This window comes from Carcharodon carcharias, chromosome 30 (assembly GCF_017639515.1).
Source record: "Carcharodon carcharias isolate sCarCar2 chromosome 30, sCarCar2.pri, whole genome shotgun sequence".
In the NCBI taxonomy this organism is placed as follows: domain Eukaryota; kingdom Metazoa; phylum Chordata; class Chondrichthyes; order Lamniformes; family Lamnidae; genus Carcharodon; species Carcharodon carcharias.
In genome coordinates, this window is record NC_054496.1 from 26078175 (window position 1) to 26100675 (window position 22501).

The following is a 22501-nucleotide window of genomic DNA, read 5'->3' on the forward strand; positions in this document are numbered from 1 at the left end:
GTTCTTGTTGGTTTGTGGAATTTCTTAGTGTGACTTGGCATGTCCATTTTGTCACACCAACTTTTGCATTTGTATTGCACCTTATACTTGGGGAGTAAAATGTTCCAAGGTGCTTTAGGGAAGCGTTATCAATCTTCAACACCGAGCCACGTGAGAAGGGACAGGTGACCAGAAGCTTGGTCAAAGTGGTGGATTTTAAGGAATAAAAACAAAAATTTTAAGGAATTTCTTGAAGGATGTAATTCTGAAGACTCAGCTGCCAATGGTGGAGCCGTGAAAATTTGGGTTACGCAAGAATTGGAGGCGTGCAGATAAATTGAAGGTTAACAGGGCTGAGGGAGAGCATTGAAATGAGGTGTGATGAGGCCATTCGGAGATTTGAGAAGAAAGGTGAGAATTTAAAAATCAAGGCATTGCCAACCAAGAACCAGAGTTGATCAGCGCAGAATTGACAGTTGAAGTTGGTGCAAGTTGACTGAAGCAAATGGCTTATTCCTCAGGGCAATGCCTTGACCAATCAGGGTCAAGTTACCTGGTTTAAATTTCAAACAATGATTGGCAGTTAACTGTCAGTCACCATCAGTGGTGCATTCTCAATGGCAAACGTATTTGCCAACCAGTCAGCACTCTCTTCACATACAGCATAAATTGTTGTTTTCCCTTTATATTGGTATTCTTGCAATGGTCCTGATAAGTGCAAGACAAAAAGCTTTGAAATGTCTCTTTTTTCAAGTGCTGTACTACCAAACAACTATTAAAGAGTGTAGTTGTAGACTCTCCCATGGTGGGCTCAATTCCTTAAAGCATCTCAATCTTTTTTGACATATTATGGCAGCAATAGTACTGGAAGAATTTCTTAAGAGGACCCAGACAGCAGGAGTGGCAACACATTGAGGGAGAGAGAACATTTAGACAGAATAGCAAATCTTACAGTTGTCCAAGAGGCTCCAACAACAGTGGACCAAGTTTGGTCTGGAACCATTGTACTGCCGGATGGATAGGTCCTCTACTGCTCAGTTATGTGGAAGGGAGGTAAGTGAGTTTCTGCTTTAGGTGTCACGGCTCAGCGGGGAGCACTCATGAGATGTAAGGTTGTGGATTCAAATCCATGTTCCGTAGACCAGAGTACATAATCTAGGCTGATACTGCAACGCAGTACTGAGATAGCGCTGTTATTGTCAAAGGCTCTATATTTCGCATGAACCATTAAACAGGTCCTTTCTGTCCTCACAATGGATATATTCTGGCCAACATTTATCCCTGGATCAACAGCATGAAAACCAATTCCCTGGTCATTATCACATTGTAGGATATTATTCACAATTTGGGTGAGGTATTTCCTTCGTTATAACAGTGACTATGCTTCAAAAGTACTTTGTTGGCTATGAAGCTTCTGAGATTGTGAAGGGCACTATGTAAATACAAGTCTTCCTTTAATGCCCAGAAAGTGCAAACAATTGAGAATGGGCCAATCAAATACAGAAGGACCTGGGTGGATTAGAGCTCATTTAATATAGACAAATAAAAAGTCTAGAAACATAGAACATTTACAGCAGTGAGCGAGGCCATTCAGCCCATCATGTATTTGGCAGCCTAGAAAGAGCAATCCAGTTAAATCCCTCTTGGCTCATTGCCCTATAGGGTTTTTTTTATTTTTTAATTCTTTCATGGAACGTGGGTGTCACTGGCCAGGCCAGCATTGCCCTTGAACTGAGTGGATTGCTAGACCATTTCAGAGGACAGTTAAAAGTCAACCACTGTTGGAGTCACATGTAGGCTAAACCAGGTAAGGGTGGCAGATTTCCTTCTCTAAAGGGAAACTAGTGAACCTGATGGGTTTTTAACCAACAATCAGTGATAGTTGTCATGGTTACTAATACTGAAACGGCTTTCAATTCCTGATTGAATTTACATTCCACATGCTACTATAGTGGGGTTTGAACCTGTGTCGCCGCAGCTTTAGCCTGTAACATTACTAGCCCAGTGACATTATCACTATGCCACCATCCATCCCTCATGGCAAGTCAAGTGCATATTCGAAGGCTGCCTCTACCAACTTTTCGGGCCATGAGTTCCAGATGCCCATCACCATCTGAGTGAAAAGATTTCACACCAACTCTCCTTTAACCCTCCCAATAACTAAAGCTATGCCCCCTGGTAAATGAGTTGTCTGATAGATGAAATAGGTCCTTCCTGATCCACTCTATCAAGGCGTCTCATAATTTTATACACCTCAATTAAATCTCCCACAAAACATTAGATAGAAAAATCCTAGTCTAACTTTTGGGTAACTACATCACTGCTGCCCCAATCAGTCATTCTGACCCTCTCCCTCGACTCCCCCTCAACCCAACCTGACCTGACTTCACCACCCAACTGCCCCCCAACCTGATCTTGCCACCCTACCCACCTGCAACCTACCCACCTTCTGCCCTACCTACCTGCCACCCTACCCACCTGCAATGCTACCCACCTACTGCCCTACCCAGCTACCACCCCACCTGCCCTGCCATCCTCCTCCCTTACCCACTTACCTCATCTGCCCATCCCCTTAGCAACCAAACATTCACCCGTTAAGTATTCACTCGCCCATTCACTCATGCACTGACACACTGAAAAGCTGTGTAAATGGTCCAGCTTTTCAGTGCGTTAATGAACAAGCAAAATATGGCAGCTAGTGCTGTTAAAAGGGGACGTGGCTTGTCTTCCCCCAGTGACCAGTGCCGCAAGGAAGCAGTAGGGATAGAGAAGCCGGGATTGGAAATGCGGAAGCTTGAATGTGCCCCAGAAAAGTAGGGATGGAGCGACAATCCAAAAGTGATTGTCGCTCCTCGGAAGATTCGGGTCAATATCTCTCCTGAGGTGAAGCTCTAAAAACTGAATGCAGTGGTCCAAATAGAATCGGACCAAGGCTTTACAACTGAAGCATAGCTATCTCATTTTTGTATTCCAGCCCTCTTAGAAATAAAGGGCAACATTCCATTAGATTGGTTTTGTACCTGTATGCTGCTGCTGCTTTTGTAATGGCTGGGTGTACAGCAGCAACTACAATTTTACATCAAGCTGGTCAAGCCAGGATATTACGTCAGGAGTGGCGGAGCATATCGCTGTAATACCCCCTTCATATTTATGAGCTGGGCATTGAGTTGTTACATGATCCATGGTCCATTCTGGGTGACGACAATCGCACGCAGGAGAGTTTTTGATTTTCCAATTGTGCATCAGGTATCCGCATGGTTTGTATGAATGAGGTTTAGGGATGCCCATGAGCTTCATGGGAGGCCAGGACCAGGGACCCTCTCTGAAGGGTCTTTCTTGAGGTGTTTGTGCTCAACTTCTTGTGAGGACCATTTATTTCCCTCAGGCTTCTTCAGGGCTGAAATCACATTGCCTGAGGTTGTGTGCAGGGGTTCAAAGGGACTTACATGACTTTAAGTGGAGGTGAGGGACGTTGGTGAGGACCTGATAGATAGGGAGGTGTTTGTTTTCCTCGATTCACTGCTCTTCACGGAGGGTCGCAGCGGATTGGTGGTGGGGCTGGTGGGTGGGTGTATAGGTGCTGGGATACGTGCCAGCACGGGTAGCCAGTGTGTGTGCACTAGGCTTTAGTGATTTTGGTATGTTTACACAATTGCAAAGCTTCTCCACAGCTCCTCACCTTCATCATCCTGATTTGTTTTCTTCCAGTTCACAGTAAATTGCCTATGTTGAATTCCATCCATCATGGTTTTGCCCACTCACTTAATCTCTCCACGTCCTTTTGTTTCTTCCTGCTCCCAGTCATCTATGTAACTTATCGTGCTTCCTAATTTGGTGTGAACATGCATAAACAACTATCTATTCCTTCATCAAATACATTATTATACATTTGGTGTGAAGCAGATCCCTAGGGAACATTTATCATATACAGTGAATCATAAAACATTGCTTTTACCTATACTCTCTGTCTCCTAACTTGCAACTAAGTACCCGCCCACGTCACATCACTGCTTTTAATTCCACGTGCATTCCTTTTCGATAATCTCTTGTGTGGTTCCTGATCAGATTCCATTGGAGCGTAGACAGGTTCCATAGACACTCATCAAAAAAGCTTGCCAATGACCTCAAAACATTCAACTGGATGAGCCAGATGTGACCTACCCTCCACAATTCCATGCTGAATCTCTTTAGTTTGCTCATACTTCTCTAAGTGTTCAATCACTCCCTGTTCTGGATAATAGATTCCTCCAAATGATATTAAACTGGTATTAAACACCCCAACACCCCCCCCACCCACCCACCACCACCAACTGATGTTAGACAGATGCATCTGTAGCTACCTGGTTTCTCCCTCTCTGAAATAATGGAGTAGCATTCGGCATTTTCTAATCCTGAATATTGTGAATTTTGGAAAATTATGGCTTACCTGCAATTTCCTTTTTTAAAATTCATTGACGGGATGTGGGTGTCACTGGCTAGCCCAGCATTTATTGCCCATCCCTAATTGCCCTTGAGAAGGTGGTGGTGAGCTGCCTTCTTGAACCACTGCAGTCCATGCGGTGCAGGTGCACCCACAGTGCTGTTATGGCTGGTACCTTGGGTTGCAGGTCCTGGAGGTTTACCTATATTAAGTCTTGCTATTTTCCCCACCACAATTTTTTTTTCATATAATGAAGTGCGCTAAATTCTCTTGCCTCATCTAGCGGTTACCTTGTACTGCTGATATTTTGCCCTTTTTCTTATTTAAAAACCTGCCATTTCCTAATTTTCCATTATAGTCTCACACCTGGGTCCCTCAAATGCTTTACCACTTTGATTCCCTTAAACATGAGAATAAAACCCTTTTTCCACTGGCTTTGATATCCTCCCTGGATTTTTTATTCCCATTAGTGAACTCAATCTGGTAAATCAAACAAGATCTGTCTTTAAGAAATCCATAAATAAAAACAAAAAAACTGCGGATGCTGGAAATCCAAAACAAAAACAGAATTACCTGGAAAAACTCAGCAGGTCTGGCAGCATCGGCGGAGAAGAAAAGAGTTGACGTTTCGAGTCCTCATGACCCTTCAACAGAACAGTGAGTTCTGTCGAAGGGTCATGAGGACTCGAAACGTCAACTCTTTTCTTCTCCGCCGATGCTGCCAGACCTGCTGAGTTTTTCCAGGTAATTCTGTTTTTGTTTAAGAAATCCATGCTGGCTATCCCTTATTAACTCATGCTTCTTAACTGAGAATTAATTTTGTACCCAAACTATCTTCACCTCGAAGGCCACCTGTTCACTGTTTTCCTGGCCAATCTGTATCTTCAGTCCAAAATCCCTTTTCAAATTGACGAAATTGGCTCATTGCCAGTTGGGCATTTTCACTTCTGATTGTTCTTTTCCCTCTGCCTTAACTAAATTAAATCTAATTATATTAGTTCCAACACTTCTTCCTTCCTCGTTGGACTAAGAGTGGTATTGTCACTGGACTAGTATTCCAGAGACCCAGGGAAATGCCCAGAGGACCTGGGTTCGAATCCCATCATAGCAGATGGTGAAATTTGAATTCAATAAAAACCTGGAATTAAAAGTCACAGTTGTTCCAACTCGGCCTCCGCTATGTAGGATCTCTCACTTCCTACCCAATCATTTCTGCCCTTGAGTCATATTCACCAGCAGCTGTATTCCATCTGAAAATTCCCAGACACAGTTAAAACTGACAAGGTGCATGTCTACAAACCCTCTCTCACTTGGATCATGACAGTCTTAATAATACAGAATCCCCAGAGATTCCCTTATTCGATTGCTTTAGACATTCAGGTAGGTTCTGGCAACATTTAACCAGTCTGGCTGGTCTCAGACAGTTGCCAGGAAGAGGATGTCAGTGACTAGGGAGCAGAATTTGTGGTGGAGGCCAAAGACAATGGCTTCCATCTTCCCAATATTTAGTTGGAAGAAATTTTTGCTTATCTTGGTTGCTGGACAAATAGTCTTGACAATTTAGAGATAGTGGAGGGTTCAAGAGAGAAATGGCGGTGAGGTAGAGCTGGGTCTCATCAACATAAGCATGGAACCTGGCCCTGTGTTTTTGGATGATGCTGTGAAGGGGCAACATGTAGATGTAGAGAGGAGGGATCCAAAGAAAGATCCTTGAGGGAAACACCAGAGGTCACTGTGCAGGAGAGAGAAGAGAAGCCATTGCAGGTGATTCTCAGGCTATGACTGGATAGATAAGAATGGAATCTAGTAAGGGCAGTCCCACCCAGAGGAGAGGTATTGGAGGAAAATGGTGTAGCTATTGACAAGGTTTAAGGTCTATAGAACTGAAAGGACCGAAGGCAATGGGTATAGCCCTACCAATGTTTCTTTAGAGGAAATCTCTGCTTGCCTAATGCTGGGGTTTGGTGTTCTCATGGATATTTTACCCTTGTCCTTTCTAGGTGGAAACAATACCAGTATTGGGAATTTGGAACTCAGTCAACCAAACAAAGGATGGTGTAGAAAAAGTAAGAATTTGATGGAAGAAGAAGGCAAAGCCAACAAGCAATTTTTGGGATACACATGTGTCAATATGAGGAGTGTTAAAAATTAGGTTGGTAAGCTGCAGGTCCAATTTGCCATGTGGGGTTATGATGTGGTAAACAATCACCAACACAACAGGTACCTTTCCAGTAGGACCTGTAACATGGGAAGGAATGGGAACTCAGTATTCCTGGCTAAAATATATTCCCAGGGGATAGGGAATGGAAAAGGTAGGGGTGGGGAGTGACAATATAAATTATTGATAATATTACAGTTTTACCCCTGGGATAATGTACTCTAGGGTTAAAAGACCAAATTGATCTGGTTACAGTTAGGGATGGAAAATGACCTGTTGTGTTGGTGATTGTTGACAATAGTCCGCCAGGTGCACATTGAGAAAGGCATAGAGCAGCCAATCTGTCAGCAAATTCTCATGAAATATAAAAATAATAGAGCAGTAATAGACTGGGTAAAAATCAGAGTAAGGAGTGAGGAAGACGAGGAATTCCTAAAATGTTTTTAATTCATTCATGGGATGTGGGCATCGCTGGTTAGGCCAGCATTAATTGCCCATGTTTAGAGGGCAGTTAAGAGCCCCACAGTGTACTGGGTGTGGAGTCACATGCAGGCCAGACTGGATAAGGACAGCAGATTTCCTTCCCTAAAGGACATTTGCAAACAGATGGGTTTTTACAACAATCGTTTCATGGTTATCATCAGACTTTTACTGAATTCAGATTTCACTATCTGCTATACCCAGGTCCCCAGAGCATTACCCTGGGTCTCAGGATTACCAGTCCAGTAACAATGCCACTGCCTCCCCATAATTAAAGAGCTGTCAAACTTGAAACCATCTCTTTGCATTAAGTCCTGGCCCAGGACCGCGTTCAAATGACGATGACCCATGCCTCACCACTAAGGGTTTCTGAACATTGTCCAAATCTAATGGTGTTAAACCTGTGACAGGTTAGAGTGACCAAATAAGATGAATTTTCTGTTGATATCGCAAGGGAGGTGACAATTCGTCCTGGGCGTTTTGGGTGAACACAGCCCATAATCCTGCACAGTGAAGGCCCAAACCCGTCACTTTGTTTGTAGCAGCTGAGCTGAATGTGTGTAGGGCCAGTGAAACCTGCTGTTATATTCAAGTGAGGGGAATGTAGACCAGCGACATTCCACACCAGGTGTACCAGTCGACTCCAGGAGCTACCCGGATATGAATCCACTTTGCTTCATCACGCTAGGGGTCCTATTCTGCAGTAATGGCTTGTTCTCTTTGCAACTGCTCTCAGAATTTCCCAGTCCCCGCAGTCGATGTTACCAGCCTGGGCATCCTCCTGTCTTGTTCGCCAACTGCTTCTCACGGCCTCCAAACACAGTTTGAGCAGCTTCTCTGCCACGTTGGACTACAGAGGGGACAGTGCCCTGCGGTCCAGCGCCAACTGCTGACCAGGAGGGTGGCCCCTGGCGAGCTGTTAGCAGGGCGGTAGCAAGGGAGCCGCACCTTATTGCATGGCACTGCAGCACTTGAAGAGCCAGAGGGGAGGGAGGGAATGTAGAGACCTCTGAAACAATCACTGCCTGGGTGTTTCCAATTATTGTTATTAGTGGTAACGTGAGACAGTTTTACATATTCATGAGCTGAGTCACTGTGATGACAGTTGCTGTGAATGTTGTTCAGCGGCAGATTGCCTCACCCTTCAAGAGCTGGAGAGGCTCCAGCTGGCAGCAGTGACCAGTGATCGGCAGGAGACTGCCACATTCTCCCCGCTGTCACTCCACCGCCCCTCTGGGATTGGACCCCCCCATCTCTCGGCAGCAATGGGCTTGAATTATTCCACACAGCTGGACCACAGAATGCATGACTACCTGAAAGGTGAGGAGGGTTTTAATTAGTTAAATTTAAGATACACGTTGGATGCTGCTCCCTATACCCAGTGCACTGAATGGCAGGAATGCTGCACTCTGTGTGACTGAATGTGTAAATCCTGGCCGCTGCTAACTGACACCTGTTAGATAATAAAATCCCAACACTCGGGCTTTCCTGTACTGGCCAGACAACCTGTAAACAGTGAAATAAATGTGGAAAACAGCGAGGACATCTGTCAGTTTCTGCAGAGCCTGGAGGCTGAGATATTGTCAGAGAGAGACACCTGATATAATGACCTGCCTTTCTTCTCTCACTGTTGTAGGGGGTGGTGGTGTGTCTGTCAGCTTTCAAAACTGACTTCTGGGCGGTTCAATTCGCTCCCACTCCCTGGGTTCTAGACCTTGGACTTATTTGGGGGTTGTGACAAAGTGCAGCAGACAACTGGTTTTGGTGCAAGAAAATAACTGAGTTTATTGAAGTCACAAATGAATTTATAACATTAGGATTACACTGAGATTATACAGACTTACAAAGTACTTAGTTAAGAATGGGGAACACACAGCATAACGAGGGAAAATCACGCTACTAATCCCCTTACCCTTGTCCCACCCCCAAAACCTAACTAAATTGAACTAGGAGAGGTCAGGGGTCATGCTCACCAACCAGGGTTCCTTGACAGTTCGAAATCCAGCCAGGTAAGCCGGTTGCAGTTTTGGAGTACGCTCTTTGTGTCCTCTGGGGCTAGCTGTCCCCACGTGGTCCTGGTCTGTGGAATCTGCAAAGGGTCTTCAGTTGAGTGGAGGACGCGGTTGTGGGTGGTCGATCTTCGTGGAGGGCTGCGGTTGCTGCCTTGTTGTCTTTGGTTGAGCCTGCCACCCCGTGCCCCTCACCATGATGTTGCCTGTGGGCAAAACCTCCAGATCTTCTTGCTTAAACTCTGTTTCAACTGCTCCCAACTGCTCACTGCCCTGTGTCAGCTTTCCAAACTGTTCACCCTTCTGCTAGCTGGTTTCTTTCTCTTTCTCTCTCATAACTGACTGGGCCAGTTAAACTGTCTTTCGAATTTCTTATCTCAATCCAAATCCAAAGGTCAGTTCTTTGTTTGATTTTGGTGGGCTTCCCCCCAGTGATTGATGTCTCGTTGTTTTTAATGGGCTGGCATGATGTTTATCATTGTCTTCCTGCCTAGTAACAAGTTTTGAACTGAAAGCCATTGTATGTGTGGAGTATTGATGGGTTTGCATAGTTGAATTGCCTGCCATAATTGACATATACAGGGATCGATGTCCCTGTGACAGATATAGTTATCGATGTCTCTGTGACAGATAAGAGGATCGATGTACCTGTGACAGATAAGGGGATCGATGTCCCTGTGACAGATACAGGGATCGATGTCCCTGTGACGGATACAGTTATTGATGTCTCTGTGACGGATACAGGAATCGATGTCCCTATGACGGATAAAGGGATTGATGCTCCTGTGACAGAGACAGGGATTGATGTCCCTCTGACGGATACAGTAATCGGTGCCTCTGTGACACATACAGGGATCGGTGTCACTGTGACAGATACAGGGATCAATGTCTCTGTGACAGATACAGGGATCGATGTCTCTCTGACGGATCCAGTAATCGATGTCCCTGTGGCAGATACAGAGATCGATGTCCCTGTGGCAGATACAGAGATCGATGTCTCTGTGACAGATACAGAGATCGATGTTTCTGTGACGGATACAGGGATTGATGTCCCTGTGACAGATACAGTTATCGATGTCTCTGTGACAGATACAGTTATCGATGTCCCTGTGACGGATACAGTTATCGATGTCTCTGTGACAGATACAGTTATCGATGCCCCTGTGACAGTGACAGGGATCAATGTCTCTGTGACAGATACAGGGATCGATGTCCCTGTGACAGAAACAGGGATCGATGTCTCTGTGACAGACACAGGGATCGATGTCCCTGTGGCAGATACAGAGATTGATGTCTCTGTGACCGATACAGAGATCGATGTCTCTGTGACGGATACAGGGATCAATGTCCCTGTGACAGGGACAGGGAAGGATGTCCCTGTGACAGATACAGGAATCAGTGTCTCTGTGACAGATACAGGGATTGATGCTTATGTGACAGATACAGAGATCAATGTTCCTGTGACAGGTACAGAGATCGATGTCCCTGTGATGGATTCAGTTATTGATGTCTCTGTGATGGATACAGGGATCGATGTCCTTGTGACGGATACAGTTATTGATGTCTCTGTGATGGATACAGTTATTGATGTCTCTGTAACAGATACAGGGATTGATGCCCCTATGACAGATAAAGGGATTGATGTCCCTGTGACAGATACAGTAATCGATGTCCCTGTGACAGATACAGAGATCGATGTCTCTGTGATGGATACAGAGATCGATGTCTCTGTGACGGATACAGGGACCGATGTCCTTGTGACAGATACAGTTATCGATGTCTCTGTGACAGATACAGGGATCAATGTCTCTGTGACAGATACAGAGATCAATGTTCCTGTGACAGATACAGAGATCGATGTCCCAGTGATGGATTCAGTTATCGATGTCCCTGTGATGGATACAGAGATCGATGTCCTTGTGACGGATACAGTTATTGATGTCTCTGTGATGGATACAGTTATTGATGTCTCTGTAACGGATACAGGGATCGATGCCCCTATGACAGATAAAGGGATTGATGTCCCTGTGACAGATACAGTAATCGATGTCCCTGTGACAGATACAGAGATCGATGTCTCTGTGATGGATACAGAGATCGATGTCTCTGTGACGGATACAGGGACCGATGTCCTTGTGACAGATACAGTTATCGATGTCTCTGTGACAGATACAGGGATCAATGTCTCTGTGACAGATACAGAGATCAATGTTCCTGTGACAGATACAGAGATCGATGTCCCAGTGATGGATTCAGTTATCGATGTCCCTGTGACGGATACAGTTATTGATGTCTCTGTGATTGATACAGTTATTGATGTCTCTGTGACGGATACAGGGATCGATGCCCCTATGACGGATAAAGGGATTGATGTCCCTGTGACAGATACAGGGATCGATGTCCCTGTGACAGGTACAGGGATCGGTGTCTCTGTGACAGATACAGGGATCGATGTCCCTCTGACAGATACAGTAATCGATGTCCCTGTGACAGATACAGAGATCAATGTCTCTGTGACAGATACAGAGATCGATGTCTCTGTGACGGATACAGGGACTGATGTCCTTGTGACAGATACAGTTATCGATGTCTCTGTGACAGATACAGGGATCAATGTCTCTGTGACAGATACAGAGATCAATGTTCCTGTGACAGATACAGAGATCGATGTCCCAGTGATGGATTCAGTTATCGATGTCTCTGTGATGGATACAGGAATCGATGTCCCTGTGACGGATACAGTTATTGATGTCTCTGTGACGGATACAGGGATCGATGCCCCTATGACGGATAAAGGGATTGATGTCCCTGTGACAGATACAGGGATTGATGTCCCTGTGACAGGTACAGGGATCGGTGTCTCTGTGACAGATACAGGGATCGATGTCTCTCTGACAGATACAGTAATCGATGTCCCTGTGGCAGATACAGAGATTGATGTCTCTGTGACCGATACAGAGATCGATGTCTCTGTGACGGATACAGGGATCAATGTCCCTGTGACAGGGACAGGGAAGGATGTCCCTGTGACAGATACAGGGATCGATGCCTATGTGACAGATACAGAGATCAATGTTCCTGTGACAGATACAGAGATCGATGTCCCTGTGATGGATTCAGTTATCGATGTCTCTGTGATGGATACAGGGATCGATGTCCCTGTGACGGATACAGTTATTGATGTCTCTGTGATGGATACAGTTATTGATGTCTCTGTGACGGATACAGGGATCGATGCCCCTATGACGGATAAAGGGATTGATGTCCCTGTGACAGATACAGGGATCGATGTCCCTGTGACAGGTACAGGGATTGGTGTCTCTGTGACAGATACAGAGATTGATGTCCCTCTGACAGATACAGTAATCAATGTCCCTGTGACAGATACAGAGATCGATGTCTCTGTGACAGATACAGAGATCGATGTCTCTGTGACGGATACAGGGACCGATGTCCTTGTGACAGATACAGTTATCGATGTCTCTGTGACAGATACAGGGATCAATGTCTCTGTGACAGATACAGAGATCAACGTCCCTGTGATGGATTCAGGGATCGGTGTCTCTGTGACAGATACAGGGATCGATGTCTCTGTGACAGATACAGGGATCGATGTCCCTCTGATGGATACAGTAATCGATGTCCCTATGACGGTTACAGTAATCGATGTCCCTGCGGCAGATAGAGGGATTGATGTCCCTGTGACAGATACAGGGATTGATGTCTCTGTGACAGATACAGTGATCGATGTCTCTGTGATGGATACAGGGATCAATGTCCCTGTAAGAGATACAGTTATTGATGTCTCTGTGACAGATACAGTTATCGATGTCCCTGTGATGGATACAGTTATCGATGTCTCTGTGACAGATACAGTTATCGATGCCCCTGTGACAGATACAGGGATTGATGTCCCTGTGACAGATACAGGGATCGATGTCCCTGTGACAGATACAGGGATAGATGTCCCTGTGTCAGATACAGGGATCGGTGTTTCTGTGACAGATACAGGGATCGATGCCTCTGTGACAAATACAGAGATCAATGTTCCTGTGACAGGTACAGGGATCGATGTCCCTGTGAAAGATACAGGGATCGATGTCCTTTCTGTGACAGATACAGGGATCGATGTCTCTGTGACAGATTCAGGGATCGATGTCCCTGTGGCAGATACAGGGATTGATATCCCTGTGACAGATACAGGGATCGCTGTCCCTGTGACAGATACAGGGATCGATGTCCCTGTGACAGATACAGGGATCGATATCCTTGTGACAGATACAGGGATCAATGTCTCTGTGACAGTGAGTTACAGTTATTGGATAACTCTGATGGTGAGATTCAAGTGTGTGATGTATCTATGGCAGTGAGGTACACTAATTGAGTTACTCTGTGACAGTGAAATATGGTTAGTGAATATATCTGTGACAACCTGATACAGTTATTGGATATCTCTGTGGCAGTGAAGTGGAGTTGTTGAGTGTCTTTTTGACAGTTTGATTCAGTATTGGGGAACCCTGCAGCAGTGAGATTCAGTTAATGAATAAGTCTGCAGCAGCGAGATATGGATGCAGTGGTTTTTTTTCATTCATTCACAGGATGTGGGTTTCGCTAGCTGGGCCAGCATTTATTGCTCATCCCTAATTGCCCTTGAGAAGGTAGTGGTGAGCTGCCTTCTTGAACCGCTGCAGTCCATGTGGTGTAGGTACACCCACAGTACTGATAGGGTGGGAGTTCCAGGATTTTGACCCAGTGACAGTGAAGGAACGGTGATATATTTCCAAATCAAAATGGTGAGTGACTTGAAGGGCAACTTCCAGGTGGTGGTGTTCCCTTTTATCTGCTGGCCTTGTCTTTCTATATGGTAGTGGTTGTGGGTTTGGAAGGTGCTGTCGAAGGAGCCTTGGTGAATTCCTGCAGTGCATCTTGTAGATGGTACACACTGCTACTACTGTGCGTCGGTGATGGAGGGAGTGAATGTTTGTGGATGGGGTGCCAATCAAACAGACTGCTTTGTCCTGGATGGTGTCAAGCTTCTTGAGTGTTGTGGGAGCTGCACTCATCCAGGCAAGTGGAGAGTATTCCATCACATTCTTGACTAGTGCCGTGTAGATGATGGACAGGCTTTGGGGAGTCAATAGGTGAGTTACTCATTGCACGATTTCTAGGCTCTGACCTGCTCTTGTAGCCACATTATTTACGTATGGATCTCTGTGCCAGTGAGATACAGATACAGTGTATCTCTGTGCCAGTGAGATATGGATGCAGTGTATCTCTGTGCCAGTGAGATACGGATGCAGTGTATCTCCATGCCAGTGTGATATGGATGCAGTGTATCTCTGTGCCAGTGAGATACGGATGCAGTGTATCTCTGTGCCAGTGAGATACGGATGCAGTGTATCTCTGTGCCAGTGAGATACGGATGCAGTGTATCTCTGTGCCAGTGAGATACGGATGCAGTGTATCTCTGTGCCAGTGAGATACGGATGCAGTGTATCTCTGTGCCAGTGAGATACGGATGCAGTGTATCTCTGTGGCAGTGATATATGGATGCCATGTATCTCTCCGGAAGTGAGATACAGATGCAGTGTATCTCTGTGCCAGTGAGATCTGGATGCAGTATATCTCTGTGCCAGTGAGATGCAGATGCAGTGTATCTCTGTGCCAGTGAGATACGGATGCAGTATATCTCTGTGCCAGTGAGATACAGATGCAGTGTATCTCCATGCCAGTGTGATACGAATGCAGCGTATTTCATTGCCAGTGTGATACAGATGCTGTGTATCTTTGTGGGTCAGTGAGATACAGATGCAGTGTATCTCTGCAGCAGTGAGATACTGGAACAGTGTATCTCTGCTGCAGTGTGATACGAGTTCAGTGTATCTCTGTGCCAATGTGATACGGATGCAGTATTTTTCTGTGCCAGTGAGATGCAGATGCAGTATATCTCTGTGCCAGTGTGATACAGATGCAATGTATCCCTGTACCAGTGAGATACGGATGCAATGTATCTCTGTGCCAGTGAGATACGAATGCAGTGTATCTCTGCGCCAGTGATATACGGATGCAGTGTCTCTCTGCGCCAGTGAGATACGGATGCAGTGTCTCTCTGCGCCAGTGAGATACGGATGCTGTATATCTCTCCGGCAGTGAGATACGGATGCAGTGTCTCTCTGCGCCAGTGAGATACGGATGCAGTGTCTCTCTGCGCCAGTGAGATACGGATGCAGTGTCTCTCTGCGCCAGTGAGCTACGGATGCAGTGTCTTTCTGCGCCAGTGAGATACGGATGCAGTGTCTCTCTGCGCCAGTGAGATATGGATGCAGTGTCTCTCTGCGCCAGTGAGATACGGATGCAGTGTCTCTCTGCGCTAGGGAGCTACGGATGCAGTGTCTCTCTGTGCCAGTGAGATACAGATGCAGTGTCTCTCTGCGCCAGTGAGATACGGATGCAGTGTCTCTCTGCGCCAGTGAGATACGGATGCAGTGTATCTCTGCGCCAGTGAGATACGGATGCAGTGTCTCTCTGCGCCAGTGAGCTACGGGTTCTGGGCAGTAGGCGGAGCTGCTTATCTTTTTCAAATCCCAGCCTGAGATTCTCAATTGAAGATTGTAGACATCATTGCCATAAACATAATCTTCGTTGCCTTTGTTGTTCCTTGTTCCAGGGAAAGAGTGGCAGTTGGTGTCCCCGAGAGAGCTCATGAATGTCTAACAAATTTGGGCACACTGATTCACAGGGGTGCCCAGGAGCCATTCACAGAGGGACTCTCGAAGAATCTTCCAAACCTGGTTGCTAATCAATTTTGCTGCAACCATGAGCGGGAACAATTCCTACATCACAACAACAACTACATTCCAACAAGTACATCATTGGTGTTGAGACAGTTTGAGGCTGTGACAGGTGCTGCGTAAATGCAAGTTCTTTCTTTATTTCTCTAGCAATGGGAGGGTACATGAACAAGGAACTCTGGCTCAATCAATCTCATTGTAGTTATAAACATGGCCTCCACTTGCACTATGGCACAGAGCCCACATGGTATAAAACTGCAGCCTAGGGAAGAAAGAACTCTCATTTATAAAGCGTCTTTCACCATTTCAGGGACCACCAAAGTGCTTTACAGCCAAGTAAATACTTTTGTAGTGCATTCCCCGTTGTAATGCCATAAATCCTCTATCCTTATCGCAGTCTCTTTCTCTTCCCAAACATTGACAGGAAATTACAATGGAGGTGCAGCTATCCCAGCAATCATAGCATAAGTGAAAAGGGTCTATCAAAATATGTTGCGTCGATGTTGAGGGCTTTTTCCGCACGCCTGTGTGCATCCTTCTCTCTTTCATGGCCTCCCCGAGAGTCTTTCTCCTGTCTCTTTCTCTTTGTGTGTACGTCTCTCTCTCTCTCTCTCTCCTTATACATGCAACTTTCTCTGTGTATCTGCGTAGCTTTTTCTAACCTGTACGTGTGTGTCTTTCTCTCTCTCCCTCTGTCTCTGCATCTCATGTTGCTGTGGGTGAGGAGACTGTACTAGATACAGGTAAGTAAGTAACCATTGTGCTGAGGTCTGCAGAGTGACTGACCAGAAGCAAACAGCAGCTCCAACTTAACCCGTGACCTATTTTTGATCCAATCGAGCGAAGGCCTGGATACCGTGGCACTGGCTGCAAGGACAAGGCAGAGTTTGACTAAAACTTACTCACGCTATGGAGTGTGACTCATCGCCAGAATTTGCCTGCATTATTCAAACTGAAAAACGATCACCTGCTTCCCTTTCTAAACTCCAGTGCAATGTATAACCACATTGACTGTGCCAATTGAGTGGGTCTGTGGCTGGTTGTTGGGATGGGCTGTGATTTGTTTGTTAAGTTTGTGATTTGGTTACTAGGTCAGCGATTGATGCCCTGGCTTGGCAACAGCATCCCAATAATAATAAGTGTATTTGAGCCAAATATTTTCCAGTGAAACCCAGCAAAGTAAATTTATTGAGTTGTCTTTAATTTCCTGGTACAGGGAAGTGCCAATGTCCTTTACAGCTCCGTCACAACAAGACCAGTTAATGACCCCAGGTTCGGGGGCCCAGGCTGCATGTTCTTGTCTGTAATGCTCTACACAATAACAAATGCCATGTATTGAATCTGTGTGGAGACACCCTCCTTGACGCAGGGAAGTGATCAGTCCCTGAAACATTGCTTGAACGAGTCTGACAACCTCACAAGTTTATAGAGCAAACCTTCCATCCCCTGTATCAGAACCAGGGACCTGCTGTTTGTTCCAAAACAAACTAGGAATTTCCAGTTGTCCTTCACTCTCACCTGATCGACCTTGACTGTTTCAGCAGAGTGACAGCACTGGCTGCCCTGTCAACTGTGTTAGTGTAAACCTTGAAAATAGAACCTGACAAATGCAACCACACCCCCCAAACCCCAGCCCCAAGGAGACTTCCCTGTTTACCTCTCACTTTGCCAATCATAACTTGGAGAGCTTTACGGCAGGGGTCACCTGGTGGGTTCACTGGGATCACTGTGGTGGGTTCACTGGGATCACTGTGGTGTGTTCACTGGGATCACTGTGGTGGGCTTACTAGGATCACCTGGTGGGTTAACTAGGATCACTGTGGTGGGTTTACTAGGATCACTTGGTGGGTTCACTGGGATCACTGTGGTGGGTTTACTGGAATCACTGTGGTGGGTTAACTAGGATCACTGTGGTGGGTTTACTAGGATCACCTGGTGGGTTTACTAGGATCACCTGGTGGGTTCACTGGGATCACTGTGGTGTATTTATGGGGATCACCTGGTGGGTTTACTGGGATCACCTGGTGGGTTCAATGGGATCATTGTGGTGGGTTTACTGGGATCACTGTGGTGGGTTAACTAGGATCACTGTGGTGGGTTTACTGGGATCACTGTGGTGGGTTAACTAGGATCACTGTGGTGGGTTTACTAGTATCACTGTGGTTTGTTCACTAGGGTCACTGTGGTGGGTTCACTGAGATCACTGTGGTGGATTCACTAGGGTCACTGTGGTGGATTCACTGAGATCACTGTGGTGGGTTCACTGGGGTCACTGTGGTGGGTTTACTGGGGTCACTGTGGTGGGTTTACTGAGGACACTGTGCTGAGTTTATTGGGATCACTATGGGTTTACTGGAATCATTATGGTGGGTTTACTGGAATCACTGTGGTGGGTTCACTGGGGTCACTGTGGTGGGTTCACTGAAGTCACTGAGGTGGGTTTACTGGGGTCACTGTGGTGGGTTTACTGAGGTCACTGTGGTGGGTTCACTGGGATCACCTGGTGGGTTTACTGGGATCACCTGGTGGGTTTACTGGGATCACCTGGTGAGTTTACTAGAGTAACTCTGGTGGGTTGACTGAGATCACTGTGGTGGGTTCACTGAAGTCACCGAGATGTGTTCACTGGGGTCACTGTGGTTGGTTCACTGGGGTCACCTGGTGGGTTTACTGGGGTCACTGAGGTGGGTTCACTGGGGTCACTGTGGTGGGTTCACTGGGGTCACTGTGGTGGGCGCACTGGGGTCACTTTGGTGGGTTCACTGGTGTCACTGTGGTGGGTTTACTAGGGTCACTGTGGTGGGTTCACTGGGGTCACTGTGGTGGGTTCACTGGGATCACCTGGTGGGTTCACTGGAGTCACTGTGGTGTGTTCACTGGGGTCACTGTGGTGGGTTTACTGGGGTCACTGTGGTGGGTTCACTGGAGTCACTGTGGTGTGTTCACTGGAGTCACTGTGGTGGGTTCACTGGAGTCACTGTGGTGTGTTCACGAGTCACTGTGGTGTGTTCACTGGGGTCACTGTGGTGGGTTCACTGGGATCACAGTGGTGGGTTCACTGGGATCACCTGGTGAGTTTACTGGGGTCATTCTGGTGGGTTCACTGAGATCACTGTGGTGGGTTCACTGGGGTCACCTGGTGGGTTTACTGGGGTCACTGAGGTGGGTTCACTGGGGTCACTGTGGTGGGTTCACTGGGGTCACTGTGGTGGGTTCACTGGGATCGCTGTGGTGTGTTCACTGGGGTCATTGTGGTGGGTTCACTGGGGTCACTATGGTGGGTTCACTGGGGTCACTGTTGTGGGTTCACTGGGGTCACTGTTGTGGGTTTACTAGGATCCCTGTGGTGGGTTCACTGGAGTCACTGTGGTGCATTCATTGGGGTCACTGTGGTGGGTTTACTGGGGTCACTGTGGTGTGTTCACTGGACTCACTGTGGTGGGTTTACTGGGGTCACTGTGGTGGGTTCACTGGGGTCACTGTGGTGCATTTACTGGGGTCACTGTGGTGGGTTCACTGGGATCATTGTTGTGGGTTCACTGGGGTCACTGTTGTGAGTTCACTGGGCTCACTGTGGTGTGTTCACTGGGCTCACTGTGGTGCATTTACTGGGGTCACTGCGGTGGGTTCACTGGGGTCACTGTGGTGTGTTCACTGTGGTCACTGTGGTGTGTTCACTGGGATCACTGTGGTGGGTTCACTAGAGTCACTGTGGTGTGTTCACTGGGGTCACGGTGGTGGGTTCACTGGGGTCACTGTGGTGTGTTCACTGGGTTCATTGTGGTGGGTTCACTGGGGATTTCTATCTCCCGATATCTCACAGAGCCGCAGGTCGGGATTTTCCGGATGTTCCGTGGGTGAGGTGATGCCCCGGCCAAAAGCCGATTGACCTGCGGTGGGACAGGAAGATTCCGGCGGTAGACGGGGGTGGAAAATCCCACCCATAGACTTTTAGAGCACGGACACAGGCCCTTCAGCCCATCCTGTCCGTGTTGGTCATCAAGCCCCTCTCTACATTAATCCTGTCTTCCAGCACTTGGCCTGTAGCCTGGTATGTTGTAGCGCTTCAAGTGTTCATCTAAATATTCCTTCTGTCCTATCAAATCCCCTCAGTATCTTATATGTTTGAATGAGATCACCTCCTTCTTCTAAACTCCAGTGGGTTTAGGCCCAACCTGTTTGTAGGGGAGTAGGGGTGGCGGGGGGGGTGGGGCTGCATTTTAACTCTGTCCTCACTCATGGGGCCGATGAGCAGATTTCAGTCAGATTCAAGAATTTCATTAAAAAGCTTCAGTTTGATGGAAAGCAATACTTGCTGAGCAAAAAATAAAGCAACGTCACAGCAATAAATCGATATTTTTCAAATAATGAAGAAACATTAGACTGCAAGAGATTGAGAGTGTGTCTCCAGCTCACTCTCAGTCTCAGGGTGTGGGAGAAAGTGAGTAAATGGGTGAGTGAGTGTGTGTGGGAGAGAGTGAATGAGTAAATACCCTGGAACTGGGAGTGAGCTCACACTCACTGACTCTCTCCCAACACGCACACTCACTCACTCTCTGCATACACGTACACACTCACTCACTCTCTCCCACACACACACGCCTTCCCTCACTTTCTCCCACACGTACACATTCAATCATTCTCTCCCGCACACATAGTTACTCACTCTCCCACACACACTCATTCACTCTCTCCCACACACGCATCCTTGCTCACTCTCTCCCATACATGCACACTCACTCTCCCACCCATGCACACACTCACTCACTCTCCCCCACACACACATGCACGCACTTACACACATTCTCACTCACTCTCTCCCACATGTGCACAGACTCACTCACTCACTCTCTCACACACACTCACTCACTCTCCCACACACTCACTCTCTCCCACTCACAAACACACATTCACTCACTCTCTCCTACACATTCACTCACTCTCTCCTACACATTCATTCACTCTCTCCCTCACACGCACACATTTACACTCTCTCCCACACATGCACACTCACACACTTTCTCCCATACAAGTACACACTCATTCTCTCCCATACATGCACACACTTACTCACTCTCTCCAACACACACACACTCCCTTTCTCCCACACAAACACACACTCACTCTCTCCCAACACAAACACACACACACAAACTTTCTCCCATACACACATTCTCTCCCATACACAGACACTCACTCACTTTCTCCCACATGCACACACTCACCCACTGTCTCCCACAAATGCACACAATCACTCACTCTCTCCTGCACACACACTCTCACTCACTCATTCTATCCCACATACAAACACACATTTACTGTCTCCCACACAGAGACACTCATTCTCTGCCACACATGCATGCACTCACTCACTCTCTCCAACACATGCACACTCACTCACTCTCTCCCTCTCACAAACACACATTCACTCACTCTCTCCCACATTCACTCACTCTCTCCCACATTCACTCACTCTCTCCAACACATGCACACACACTCTCTCTCTCCCACACAGACACACACACACTCCCCCCTACTCCCTCACATGCACTCACTCTCTCCCACACTCACACTCTCTCCCTCTCACAAACACACACTCAGTCACTCTCTCCCACACATGTACACTCAGTCACTCTCTCCCACACTCACTCACTCTCTCCCTCTCACAAACACACATTCACTCACTCACTCCCACTCACACTCTCTCCCACATTCACTCACTGTCTCCCACACATACACACTCACTCGCTCTCTCCAACACATAAACACTCATTCACTCTCTCCCACGCTCACACACTTACTCACTCTCCTCCACACATGCACACTCATTCACTCACTCCCTCATACTCACATACTCACTCACTCTCTCCCACACACGTACACACTCACTCACTCAGACCACCAGTTCTCAAGGCTTTACATTAAACTAAATGAAACATTTTATTAACGTACACAAGTTAAATATATACACATGGCTACAAATTACTACTATCATAACTTTTAACAAGTTCCCAAACTATTCTCCATTAAGTCAACAGCAACCCATAGATTCAACCAGACACCAGGCAAAGCATTTTCACCGTACAAATTCAAAATGAGGTTCATTTCACTTTGGTTCCTGTAGAGCCATTTGGAGGTTTACAGCTGCCTTTTGATCTCACATTGCCTTTGCCCTGCACACCCGAAAACTGATGAAGTTATACCTACCACCACCTATTGAATGCAAATTCTCATTGTCTCACCAGCCTCTTCTAACAATAAAACCCCTTTCATAGTCCCAATTTTATTTGTAATATAAACATATTGCTTTGTATCTGCTAGATAGGTGTCAGGTTTCATCCCACTTCTTGAATGCTCTGTCCAAAAAATGCAAATGCACGCTATCTCTCTTACATATCAAAAGTAGTACACATCAAAGCACCCAGACTAGCTGGCTTTGATTCAATTAAGACACACCCACAGACTAAACCTCTATTTTAAACGCAAAATATTGTCTAATAATATTATACACATTAATAGTTTCATGACATCCCCCACCTTATCAGAAAATATACTGTCATAATTCTTAAAGACAGCTTCATTTTAATAACCCATCTCACTATCTCCTATACTCATTACACTATTACAATACCAGATGCATGCATTAACATAACAATATATATAG

General features: G+C 46.4%; 1 protein-coding gene across 3 annotated transcripts in view; it reads left to right on the forward strand.

Annotated features, from left to right (window-relative positions):
- Positions 1 to 8158: 8158 nt before the first annotated feature.
- LOC121271368 (protein Niban 1-like) overlaps positions 8159 to 22501 on the forward strand; it is a 62731-nt gene continuing 48388 nt past the window's right edge. For all 3 annotated transcript variants that reach the window (XM_041177335.1, XM_041177336.1, XM_041177337.1), the window contains exon 1: positions 8159 to 8357. In XM_041177335.1, the coding sequence (XP_041033269.1) occupies positions 8303 to 8357 (55 nt within the window). In that variant the 5' untranslated portion in view covers positions 8159 to 8302. The remainder of the gene's footprint in view (positions 8358 to 22501) is intronic.